This window comes from Crassostrea angulata, chromosome 2, assembly GCF_025612915.1.
Source record: "Crassostrea angulata isolate pt1a10 chromosome 2, ASM2561291v2, whole genome shotgun sequence".
Classification (NCBI taxonomy): Eukaryota; Metazoa; Mollusca; class Bivalvia; order Ostreida; family Ostreidae; genus Magallana; species Magallana angulata.
In genome coordinates, this window is record NC_069112.1 from 80,192,853 (window position 1) to 80,206,891 (window position 14,039).

The window sequence follows — 14,039 nt, forward strand, 5'->3', positions numbered from 1 at the left end:
GTCTGTTGCTCTTGTATAAGATCTATCCTACTGTGTGTATGGTGACACAGCTCCTCTCTGTTATTGTTAATGTAAAAGGTCCATTCTACTGTATGTTGTTGAAAAACTGACCCAAATTCATATCAGTATTTGGTCGCGTAATAGTTTTGATAGCTCCTAAAAGTAGAACACTGCTCGTCAATATGCACTTTCCGCCATATTTCTCTTTCATCAATGCTGTCCATACAGCCCTTATATAAGGGGTAAACCTCTTAACAGTTCAAGGTACTTCGCTGTAGAGGTCTCACCTGTGTGAACGTACATCTTGTTTTGGCGTGGTACTCGATCGTGATGAAATTATTAACGTTTACGCACTTTTTTAAAGCAAGGAGAATAATTACATCAAATAAATAGGTAAATGCATTATTTACATACAGAATATGCAAATAGAACAAGAAATGAATACATAAAATCCAAATACCACGAAAGGAATACTACATGTCGGCCACGAGTCTCGGTTTTGCAATCGGGTGTAACGAAATCAAAGGGTTTACCTACCAGCTACCTGTGTAATAGTGTCTACTTATGAACGGTTTTCAGCTTTAACTGCCACTGGAGTATATATATACCGGTCTAGAAAGTTACATTCAGGCATTCGAAGCATTCAGGTGACACGGACATCAACACAGCTTAACGCATCGTCTAAACATTACAATTATATCTATGTAAAAGTAAATCTATTTATAAATGATACAAGTAACACGTGTTTGAATGTTGTTGTTATATTTATATCCAATCTGTGATTGGTCGTAAATTAAGTTACTCAAGCGTATCGACAGTTACCTGGGTACGTGCTTAAAGTAGTAGAAGTTATTGGAGAAATCGCTGCCTATCGTGCAACAGACCCCCACCCAACCACCCAGTCAATTTGTTATGTTGATGATATTGATGTTTATAATATCTTGTTGTATATTGTAGAATCTTCAATGAAGGAAAACGGAAAGTTGTTTGTACATGTATATAATGTAATAAAAAAGTGTGTTGCACTCGCGCGAGCTGTACCTATATATTGGTGTTTTGAGCTTTAGTTTATAAATATTTTATGTTCGTTTTAACGGGTGAATTAGAACATAAATAAAGGAAACTACAATCAAATGAACATAGAAAGCGGGTTTGTTCTTTGAAAGAATTTCCCAGGTATCCGTATCTGTCACATACACATATTGTACTGCTCTGTTTCGCGTGCATATCAAATAAGTGTGTCGTTCATACAAAGTACTTAACATCTGTACGGGCCACAACTAGGCTCGAACTCTGGACCCTTCAGTTTAAAAAAACGACTGAGCTAAGGGGTTTAACCACTAGCTAGTGCTAGTAGGAGCGCGGCAGTACTGAGCCGTTATATATTCACTATTACACTTTCTATTCCCCCTTCTTTTATATTTCTATCCCATAGAAATCTCACACGAGACTCTCTAAACCTCTCCACGTGTCATGTTGTTGGGCACCAATGTAATAGAGCAGGAGTACTGCCGCGCTCCTTAATGTGTGCTATTGTGTGTAACAGTATAACTGTTAAAGTACTTGATTTCTTGTAAAAATATATGTAGTTAAGTGTGTGATTGTGTGTAACCGTATATGTGTTGAAGTGTGTGATTGTGTGAAGCGGTATGTGTGATTGCGTGTAGTGGAATATGTGTGGAATAAACGTTTACAAGTATAAGTATATGCATTTAAGTTTGTGACTGCGTGTAATGGTATCTGTGTTAAAGTGTGTGATTGCAACAAACGGTTATGAGCCAAGTGTGCGATCGATCGCGTGTAACGGTATATTCGGTTAAAGTGTTTGTGTGTAACAGTATGCGCATTAAAGTCTGTGACAATGGTGTATAACAGTATATGTGTTAAAGTGTGCGATAGTGTGTAAAGGTATGTGTGTAAAAGTACATGATTACATGTAACTGTTTATGCCTTTAAGTGTTTGATTGTGTGTAACGGTATACTGTGCAGTATGTGATTTAAGTGTTTCATTGTGTGTAACGGTATGTGCATTAAATTATGTTTATGCGTTTTAGTGATTGATTGTATGTACCGGTAGATGTGAAGTACGTGTTTGCGTGTAGAAGTGTATACGTAAATTGCGTAAATTGCGTGTGGCGGTATATATGCGGTTAAAGTGCATTATTTTATGTAACGTTACATGTATGTGCGGTTATATTACACAGTTGCAGGGTTAAAACGTAAAAGTTTAAACGTTTTATGTGTTAAATTGCATAATGCGGGGTAACAGTTTAAACGTAAAAGTTCCTCATTCCGTGTTACATTACATGTGTTTTTATATAAATAGTGACCCGAGAAAACTATGGTCAACTGTCACGAAACGGAGGTTGACAATGGTTTTCTCGGGGTGTCAAATTCAACTGTTTCCATCTAAACTGGCACTATTTATTTTATTATACTGAATGCCTTCATTTCAAAGAAAACTCAGCTGCTTTTATGTAGAAATGACGTGAATTCTACGTCGAACCGTACGCGTATAATTTACGTGCGTGTAACAAGTGGTTGTGTTACCCGTTGTCAGGTCTGTTGCTAATGCCGAGGGTAAAAGAACGGATTATCAACTGCGTCTTCAGTCTTGACCAATCAGATTTCAGTATTTAACATGAAAGGCAACGGGTAACACAACCAATTGTTACATGTGTGTAAATTATGCGCGTACGGTTCACCGTAGCATTCACTTCATTTCTATATAAAAGCAGCATTTTTTTTAAAAATTAAGACATTCAGTATAATAAATAAATAGTGCCTATTTGGGAGGTTGACAATGGTTGTCTCGGGGTGTCAATTTTAACAGTTACCCTCCCAAACAGGCACTATTTATATAATATTGAAGTTTCTATAACAGAATTTCATGCACGATCATGTTACAATTATCGATTAATCTTCAGCTTAGGATAGATATGTTATCAAAATAACGGTTTTACTAATAATTCTCAGAATTTAACCTGTCAGTCAAAATGTAATTCTTGAAACAACTGAGTACTTGGATGGAAAATTCATTTGGTAATTTATTGTTGACTAGTCTCTATTGACATCTAACTATAGTGAATCCAAAAGGAGATTGGTTTGTCAGTTATTTAGTTCGCCCCAATACATAATTGTCTTGTTCTGTACATAAAGTTACTGTATCATATTCTTTTTTTTTGTACCAAATATTACAATACTGTCTTACTAAGAAAAAAGACAAAACTATGAATAAATATCACATTTATTGAGTTATATCTATAGCTTGCTACAACTCACCAAAAATCATGTGTATATGGGAATTATGTATTTCATGGTTAACGTAAATAGACAGAAAAAAAAATTGAAGAAAAAAAAGCAGTACACTTTAACTTAGTTACAACATTGTTCAAAAACTATTTACATAAACACGAGTTTTCTATGTTCATGATCAATATAAAGAAATGTGCTAAATCCACCAATAATATTCTTATTAAGGGCATTTTTAAAAATCGTCTAATTATATTTACTGATATTCAATTAACTTTCAGAGAAAAACATGTCAGGGGTCAACAACCAGTTCTAAGATGAAACTTTATCTAAAAAATATTACAAAAAGGGGAATAACTCTTTATTCGTTTGTAATTGAAGAACTCAAATTTGAGTTACTCCCCTTTGAATATGATGTTTAATCAATAAACAAAATTTATTTTCTGCAAATAGGAAAAATAAAAAATCCTCAGATATAAGCCCCAATTTTAAGTAACATCTTTTTCCCATCACTAAATTACAGGGTATTATAAAAGCATTCAAAAGAATTAAATACATACTGTCAGATGAGAATTTACTACACTCATACTAAGATATAATTGATAAGCCATGTAAGGGAGTATAACAACTAATTACTGTAGAGTTTATGTACACATAAATAATCAAAAATATAAATCCAAGTTATATGCACATCTCTGATATACATGTAGGTACAATTGATCTACAAGACAACAACTACCTATCTTTAAACTGTATGAAGAGTTATGAAGAGTTATCCGTACAATGGGGGTACAACAACAACTCCAAGTGTTATGCACATCTCTTATATATGTACAATTGGTTTGCAGTACAATAGGGGTACCCTTCTCGCAGCTGTCCGCCGGCGTGCCCCTTTCACCATTTCAATAACTGGATTTCTCCTTTGGAAAACTCGGTTCAAACAATTGATATCAATGTAAAATGACAAATTACTATTTTAAATTACAGTATAGTTCATGTACACAGACCACAGACTTTAAACAGATAACATACTGTGAAATAAAAATGATAAGAGAATAATAAGTAATTACTGTATAGTTCATGTACACAGAACACAGGTTCAAATAATGGCGCGTTATTTAAGTCCATATATCGGTCACTCAGCGGATAATCCAGTTATATTAAATCTAAATTCTTCTTATTGTAGTAATGTTTCACATCAAATATGGTAACAATTGGCCGTGTAGTTTTCAAGAAGAAGTTCAACATGTAAAATTGTAAAGGAAAGACGCATGACACACACCACACGATGACAGATAAAGACCAATTGTAATAGGTGACATGAGTGACTCGGGTCAGTGCGTACTTGAAGATAAAGACGTCATATTGCAGTGAGTGGTCTACATAGCCAATGTCTGTTTTCTGTCTTCCTCTGTAAGGATTTCAAGGAAGGTGTTCTATTTTCTCCCCTCGTGGTCAGGTAAAATTGGCCCATCTACAGGAAACAGAATAAACTAATGAATGATGTAGTTAATGATCAACACCAACATGATATTACTCAGATATCTGTGAGCCAATGCTCACAAGTAATACCCCCGCTCTGATGTAAATATACAAAATAAGCAAAGTCGACTTAAACAGGAAGTTGATGTCCAATTGGTACAAAAATAGATCCGAGCGTATGACATGCCTAAACAAAGAAAGTGTTAAAATTTCAAGCTTATGCGATCAATAGTTGCAGAGAAATTCTTTACGAAAATTTGTTTGAAAATTTAGGCAAAAAATAAACAAAAGTCGTCATTTAACAGGTGCAAACATATATTCCAACGTATGGCATGCCTAAACAAAGAGTGTGTTGAAATTTCAAGCACCTGCAACGATCAGTTGTTGAGAAAAATGTGACAAAAACTTTTGATACAGACAGACAGAAGGGCGTACGTACAGACAGACAGACACACAAGGGTAAAACAGTATATGGTAACCCCCCTCTCCTTCAGAGCGGGGGCATGATAACCATAAATGTTCAAACTGATAAAGATCTATTACAAATTTTAATCATTCATTTTTTTTTACATCCAGTTTTTATAGACTTCATATAAAAAATTATTTTTTGTTTATGATAATTCTTTATAAGCAAAGTAAAATGTGTATAACATTCCACACTCAGCAGCAGACAGCCATGTTTGGATGATCACAAAGTGTGAAATAAACAGGAGTCAGTATTACAGTCCATGTGAATTATACACAGCTCAATTTCAGCTGCAGATGTTGAACAAAGTGACAAACTACATGTGTGGTTTTGAGAGCAGACTAGATTTGTACAGAAACATTTACAACCTGTCAATATCCAAGTTATCTCCATTATACGGCTGGTGTTGAGCTGGACATGATGTCCTCATCAGGACGGGGTGTGTGTTCATCTACAAAAAATCATTGATTAACCGTTAATTAATTAACATCATACAGGTTATGCAATGATAGAGCTACATATATAAATTAAAAGTTTAAACTGATTACATTGACACATGCTTTAATATTTATCTATTTAATTAAAACAATTCAATTATATAATTAACTCGTAACAACATAACTTACAATTACATGCCTCATCATATTAATTACAATGACCATTTATTCTAATTAACTAAATACAATGACATGTGACTGTACCTCTAATTAATGAAATAGATACAGCTAACCCTGTAACAATGAGCTGTTTATATTGACAAACAATCACACAGATAAACATGTCTTACGTGTATCTTATTGACTGATAATTAACACGGACTGTGTGTCTTAGTTATCTATATCTAATTAATGTGAATGATAATGACTCAGACTTACCTGTCAGAGCGTCCTGTCTGGTGATATACCTGTATATAACCACCGTGTTGTTGTCCCGTGATCCGACCCAGAGATGGTGAGTGTTGACATCATAACTCAGGCTCCGTGGTCTGAATATGCCTGATGGTCTTATCAGTAGATGTGACAGGAACTGACCGTCACTGTCTAACATCTGTACTGTGTCGGTTGTAACATCACACACCAGGATGTGTGACAGCGGGTCAGTACAGATTCCACGTGGCACTAGTCCTGATCCTGATGGATGTCCTGTGTAGGAGAAACGATATCTTCCTCCACGCTCTGTCACCACTACAGCATCAGACCAGTCAGACACCACGACATCCCCATTGTTGTTCTCTGTTATATAGTTAGGTTTACTATACAGTCCGAGACCTGTGTTGTGGTACTGTATGGTTTGTGTGAGTTGTCCACTATGGTTGTACCGGGTTACCTTGCCTGTCTTTGTATCATAGTTATACATCCCGACCAGTAGATCCCCAGTGGACGGGGACCAGTACACACACCGTGGTTCCCATGTAGAGTCTGTTCTCTCTATAAATGTGGTGGTTGTTTTCATATCCTTTGACATTTTGTTGATGTCATAATTCCTATCTATATAAATCAGTTCACTCTCACTGTTCACTGTGTGTAATCCATAGAAATAATCACTACATGAATCCTGCACACGATGTAGAGGGACACCTGTTGTGTCTGTCAACATGAGATTGTATCGATCACTGACCCAGACCCGGTCTGATGTCACACAGGAAATGTGATCACAACGAACAACACCTGTCACTGTGAGAGAGGGAAGTAACTCGGGGGGAGACATCAGTTTCAGCAGACACTGGTTTCCTTGCTGTGGTTTTTCTGTCCCTGTGGTTGGGATTTCACTCAGTGACTCCATCACATCAGCAGTGGCTGGATTCAGATCTACAAACATCAGACACAAACAGTCAGATGGAACAGATTGATTACAAACATCACATCTTGTATAATGATTGTTACAGCAATGTTGTCTGTTACAATGAATCAATTATCATTATCAATTAATAATAAACATATATACATTTATGTAATTAATAAATCCATTCATTTATAACAGAAATATGATGAGTCAATTATTCAACAGACATGTAATGTATTTACATCTCAATATGTGATGTTGATTGTTTATAAATAAATATGTACTTACATTATATTGACAAATAATAAAGATCACATCCTATATATGTCTGACTTGTAACTACATATTATATAATTTACAATAATGACTCCGACTTACCTGTCAGAGCGTCCTGTCTGGTGATATACCTGTATATAACCACCGTGTTATTGTACCGTGATCCGACCCAGAGACGGTGAGTGTTGACATCATAACTCAGGCTCAATGGATAGAATATCCCTGATGGTCTTATCAGTAGATGTGACAGGAACTGACCGTCCCTGTCTATCATCTGTACTGTGTCGGTTGTATCATCACACACCAGGATGTGTGACAGCGCGTCAGTACAGATTCCATGTGGCCATAGTCCTGATCCTGATGGATGTCCTGTGTAGGAGAAACGATGTCTTCCTCCACGCTCTGTCACCACTACAGCACGAGAGTCATAGTCAGACACCACGACATCCCCATTGTTGTTCTCTGTTATATAGATAGGGTACCTATACAGCCCAAGTCCTGTGTTATCGTTCTGTATGGTTTGTGTGAGTTGTCCACTCTGGTTGTACCGGGTTACCTTGCCTGTCTGTGTAACATAGTTATACATCGCGACCAGTAGATCCCCAGTGGACGGGGACCAGTACACACACTGTGGTCCACATGTATAGTCTGTTCTCTCTATAAATGTGGTGGTTGTTTTCATATCCGTTGACAGTTTGTTGATGTTATAATTCCTATCTATATAAATCAGTTCACTCTCACTGTTCACTGTGTGTAATCCTCCATTATATAAACCACTACATGAATCCTCCACACGATGTAGAGGGACACCTGTTGTGTCTGTCAACATGAGATTGTTTCTACCATCACTGACCCAGACCCGGTCTGATGTCACACAGGAAATGTGATAACAACCATCAACACCTGTGAGTGTGAGAGATTGATGGAACTCAGCACCAGACGTCAGTTTCAGCAGACACTGGTTTCCTACGCGTCGGTTTCCTCTCTCTGTGATTTGGATTGCACTCAGTGACTCCATCACATCCTCCTTGTTGAGTGACTCAGTCATGGAGAGCTGGCTGGTGTGGAGTGTAGGATGTATCTGGGGGAGGGCTGTCTTTATGGAGGAGAGGAATTGTAGCGCACTGAATGTGAATTCTGGCTGTACATATCTGAGTTCATATTCCTGAAGGCTGACAATATGTCTGCTCATTTCTTTCATCTGTTTTAAACATCTGTGTTTGAAATCAAAGTCACAAAACACATTTTTCATGAAATCTTTTCTCACTTTGTTAATGAGATTCTTCAGTGTCTGGGCCTTTGTTAACATCTCTGATTGATAGAGGGAGAATTCTGTGTGACAGGTTTTGAAATCAGCTTTGATTCGTGGCAGGAAAACAGGTCTGTAAAAGAGAGCCTCACTTCTGATGGTGTGAATGGTTCCTCTGTGTTGTTGTCGCTTTGTTTTATAGACTGTTCTAACATCTAGTAGTCTATGAGTTCTATGTTTTCTGCAGTGGAAACAGACGGGGAGTTCACAAGGTTCACGGTACTTTGTATAAACATGGCTAGGATGTCTCACACAGATCTCTTGTGTTGGGATGTAGTTGATTTTATCACGGTGTGACACGACATCATGGTCTATTGTTTGGAGATCTTTTACATGGTTCTCTTTACACTGGGGGCACAGATCACATGGACACGATACACAATGGTACTCTGTGTCCCCGGGACACTTAGAACACTTATGTATTCTATTCTTTGGAGCTTGCTGTGTCCATGATGTGGCGGTCTGTGTCTTTGAATCACAACCTGTTGAATAAAAATAAACTGTTTTTAGAATTATGCCACCCACATTCTTTAAAAACTATTTAATGATATAATGGATTTATATAATATAAAATTTTGTGTGTAAGGAATACCTAATTTAAAACAGATTTTATTTTAAAATAAAAATATATTTTCCATTCATAGATAAATGATGGTATACTACTATCGTATAACAAAAACACTCAACCAGTAGATAATTTTTTTTTAACTCTAAAAACTCTGAGATTCTCTGCTAAACATTGGTGAATACTTTCCCCCTCTCCTGTCTCTGTCTGTACCATACATTCACTGCTAAGAATACTTTCTTTCTCTCTCTCTTTCTGTCTCATTCACTGTTATCTCTCTCTCTCCTAAATATGTTTTCTTTGTTTCTCTCTCTTTCTCTCTATCATTCAATTTTTGATCAACATGTACTCTTGCTCTCTTTGTCTCAATATTTCTGACATTCTTCATTAAACATACCCGTGCTCTCTCTCTCTCTCTCTCTCTCTCTCTCTCTGTACTTTCTCTTCCTTGCTCACATTCATTTTTCTGAGCAACATGCTCTGAGGTTCTTCAATAAATATACTCTCTCTCTCCTCTCTCTCTCTCTCTCTCTCTCTCTCTCTCTCTCTCTCTCTCTTTCTGAAATATGTACTTTCTCTTCCTCTCTTTCAATCACTTTTTCGAGCAACAAGTTCTGAGGTTCTTCATTACATATACTCTCTCTCTCTCACTCTTTCTCTCTCTCTCAGACATTAACTTTTTCTCACTCTGCCAGAAATACCAACACTTTTTTATCCTGCCTTTCCCATAAGTAAGCCATCTTTTTTTGTCTTTTTCCCTATTTCATGCAGACTTATGTACTCTCTCTCTCTCTCTCTCTCTCTCTCTCTCTCTCTCTCTCTATGTACTCTTTCATTCTCTCTTTCAATCACTTTTCCGAGCAACAAGTTCTGAGGTTCTTCATTAAATATACTCTCTCTCTCTCTCTCTCTCTCTCTCTCTCTCTGTGCTTGCTCTTTCTCTCTCTCAAACTTTCTCTGCAAAACATTTACATAGCCTCTCCTACACATGTACTCTCTTTTTGTCATACCATCAATCCCTCTATTTCTGCTTAACATGTACTTTTGCTTTTTTTCTCTCACCCTCTCTCTCTCTCTCTCTCTCCAAAATATATATGTATTTTTTCTTTCTCTTTTTCATCCTCCCTTTCCCATATGAATACTAGGTTTCTGTGTCTATTTCTCTCCACTGCAGATGTACATCCCCCCATCTCTCTCTCTCTCTCTCTCTCTCTCTCTCTCTCTCTCTTTCTGGAATATGTATTTTCTTTTTCCCTCTCCTGAGCAACGTGTTCTGACATTCTTCATTAGATACTATCTCTCTCTCTCTATCTCTCTTTCTCTCTCTCTGAAATATATACTTCCTCTTCCTCCTTCCCTTTCGTGAGCTACTCATACTACTCTCATGTACTCTTGCTCTCTTTGTCTCTCTAAAACGTACTGCAGATGTACATTCCTCTCTCTCTCTGAGGTTCTTCAATAAATATACTCTCTCTTTCTCTCTCTCATTCTCTCTCTCTCTCAGACATTTACTATTTTCAGACATTCTCTGATAAGGAAATACTTTCTGTGTCTATTTAAGGAATAAGGAATCATTCCTTTAGTATTATGAGGTGATAATTTCGGTCGGGCATGGTTAAATTCAATAAAGCCCAAATGGCTTTATGATAGATTTGACCACGCTCCGACCAAAATTATCACCCCATAATATTCAAAGAATGATTCCTTATTAGTTATATTTATATTATTTCCAATTTGTACACTTTGAAACAGCATTATTTAAAACCACTATTTTTCCGTGTAGCACATGATATGTATTACTGCTCGGCGCAGCAAATACCCCGTCTCTCGCTTATGCTATATGACACGCCCATATTGTGTCACTCATGTTTTATGAAGTTATTGGGTTTTAGGGTTCAAAATTGATTCATAATGTTATCACACACAAAGACAGTTGAAAATGTAAATAATTATCTCTCATGCAGACTTATTCTCTCTCTATCTCTCTTCTACATTTGTACTTTCTCTTTGTTTCTCTCTCTATCTCTCTCCTTCAATTTTCTGATCAACATGTACTCTTGCTCTCTTTGTCTCTCTATCTCTGACATTCTTCATTTAACATACTCTCTCTCTTTCTCTAGCATTCACTGTTTAGCATGTTATCCTGCTCTTTCTCTCTCTCTCTCTCTCTCCAAAATATGTACTTTCTTTTTCTCTTTCTTTCTCTAATTCCCTTTCCTGACATTCTTCATAAATCTCTCTCTCTCTCTCTCTCTCTCTCTCTCTCTCTCTCTCTCTTTAAACATTTTACGACAATTTGAGACTTTTCTTGCAACATGTTTATGAACTCTTGCTCTGTTTGTCTCACTAACATGAACACACACACTCTCTCTCTCTCTCTCTCTCTCTCTCTCTCTCTCTCTCTCTCTCTCTCTCTCCCTAAACTCTTGTACTCTTGCTCCTCTGTCTCTTACTTCTTTAATATATTTAAGATGGGAATTTTCCAAATTATATATATATGAGGTCATTAATATTAACTACCCCGGTACTGGCTTATGACATATGATTGGCTATGATCCCCCTTACCCAGGTTGATTTTTTGAATGACCCCAGGAAGATAATCAGACAATATCCCAGCCCTGACATTACCACAATGATATGTTATTCTTGTTTCAGATCAACCATCAAATAGGGATGAGGACAATAGTTACATTGTCAGTTCCTTGGTAAGAAATTGATGCAGTCCTCGACCTAGGCCTTCTGGCAACATTGCTTATTCCAGGACTAACACAATGACTTCTGCCCTCATACCCATTTAAAAGATGGACACTATACTGTCTATGAATGACACACGACAACGAACTTGTGATAGCAATGGGTCTCCTGAATGACTCAGGTGACCTAAAAATACAGAGTTTAGCTACATAATAATGGTAACAATACATGACTACTATACCACATATATTCTTTCTTTGGCCAATTAGTTTACTGCATCCCATTACACCAGGAACCTGTAAAGAGACCACAAAATATTACATACTGGTTTATTTTAGATAAATATTTCAGTGACAATATCATATTAATTTCCATTATTTCAAACTCAGATAAGTAATAAAGGCCAACATTGATTCATGAATGTATATACATAAACATTTAAGATGATATTGTCCTAAAGTTCAACCTAAATACTGTAGATTCTTAATTAATTGCAAGAAATTAATAGACCATCTCATGGATTTCAAAATCTTGCTTTTTTATGAACAGATGTAAACTAAATTAAAATTTGGCATTCATTATTTTATACTCACACGATTTGATGCAACACTTTTCAATTGTGAAATTCAAATATATGTAGAACAGTTCTTATCCCAAGACTAACACAATGACTACTGCCCTCATACCCATTTAAGAGATGTATACTATAATGTCTATGAATGACACACGACAACGAACTTGTGATAGCAATGGGTCTCCTGAATGACTCAGGTGACCTAAAAATACAAAGTATAGCTACACAAACATAGTGATATTACATGAATACTATACCACAAAAACTCTTTCTTTGCTCCATCAGTCCACTCTTGATTGATACACAATGAACCTGTAAAGAGACCTCTAACTATTATCATGATTATACTGTTATTTTCTTAATACATGTTCAAGTTGCAAAACCTTTTGTCTTTTTTAATAAGTTTACAAGATTGATGTAGAGCAAAATCAATACCACATAAAAACCCTATGTTGAAGACAAGCTAATACAGTGAAGATGAGTTAATACAGTGAAGTCTCCGATTCCCGGTCTTCTCTGATTCCCAGACACTCCTATAAGCTTCATGTCACACTGTAAAGAAGCAGAAAAAACTTTATAAATACACTGATCGCTAACAATGGGCCTTTCTGTATTTGATCAGCAAAAAAATATTTGAAGGTAAACATTTAAAGTCCAAGAAACAAATTAGGAATCAACATGATCAAGCGCTTTCGAGATGGAGATTTTCACTCGTCTTTGACATACTACTTTTACTATTTAGCGGTTGATGTAAAAGTTATGGTCGATTTTTAATAGCTGAAAAATATTGCACATGCATTCGCTTATATGTCAACAATTGTTCATAACAATAAGTGCTGAATTAAATTTACAATTATCAATAAATCATACTGAAGGAGTTGCCAAATTGCAGTGTACAATTCGCCCCCCCCCCCCCTTTCCCTTCTTTTGTACAAGGATTGAATTCTTATATGAACTTGACCCTCGATATTTGAAAAAGAAATTTAATATTTCTTTTTTAAAGAACACCTAACAAAGTGTTACAACCTATTGTCAGATATTTTCGAAAGTCTGAAACTCTGCCTGCCATTTGACTCCAGACCATGTTTTAGACTACGCCTCCGAATAAAAATTCTAGCTCCAGTTAAACTCTGTAGAACTTTGAGAAAATTCATGGGATTGTACCTCACACCTAAATCTAATTGCCTTCCAAATTTGAAACGAAATGATCCATATTGAAGAAAGTTATCCACTCCAGTGGCATCAAACCATCGTCCCGAGAAACGAAATTTCAACGCTTCGATCTTTGTATCTAATAAATTCATGCTCAAATTTCACTAAAAATCTGTTTTTACATTTCTTTCAGTTTGTTTATTTACCGACTTGGCTGAAATACATGACTGGCCTTAATTCAGTTAAGATTTTCCTACTTGTAATCCACAAATGCATGACAGTTAATAGATTTCTAAGCACGTGCATTTCAAATCAACAGGAGAATGTGCATCAGTTGAGCCGACGTGACATTCCACACCTTCAAATACCCGCTGGCGACCAGAGTTTGACCTGGCTTGTTTTTTTTCTTAGTCAACGCTATACGGCCACATTGTTTACAAACAGCACTGATTTTATTAATAAACTGATGAACAAATACTGTTCTCTC

General features: G+C 36.4%; 1 protein-coding gene across 1 annotated transcript in view; it reads right to left on the reverse strand.

Moving 5' to 3' along the window:
- Positions 1 to 14,039, reverse strand: part of LOC128171011 (uncharacterized) — a 511,120-nt gene that overhangs the window by 72,298 nt on the left and 424,783 nt on the right. The window contains exon 8 of the mRNA XM_052836776.1: positions 6,076 to 7,008. Within this exon, the coding sequence (XP_052692736.1) occupies positions 6,076 to 7,008 (933 nt within the window). The remainder of the gene's footprint in view (positions 1 to 6,075; positions 7,009 to 14,039) is intronic.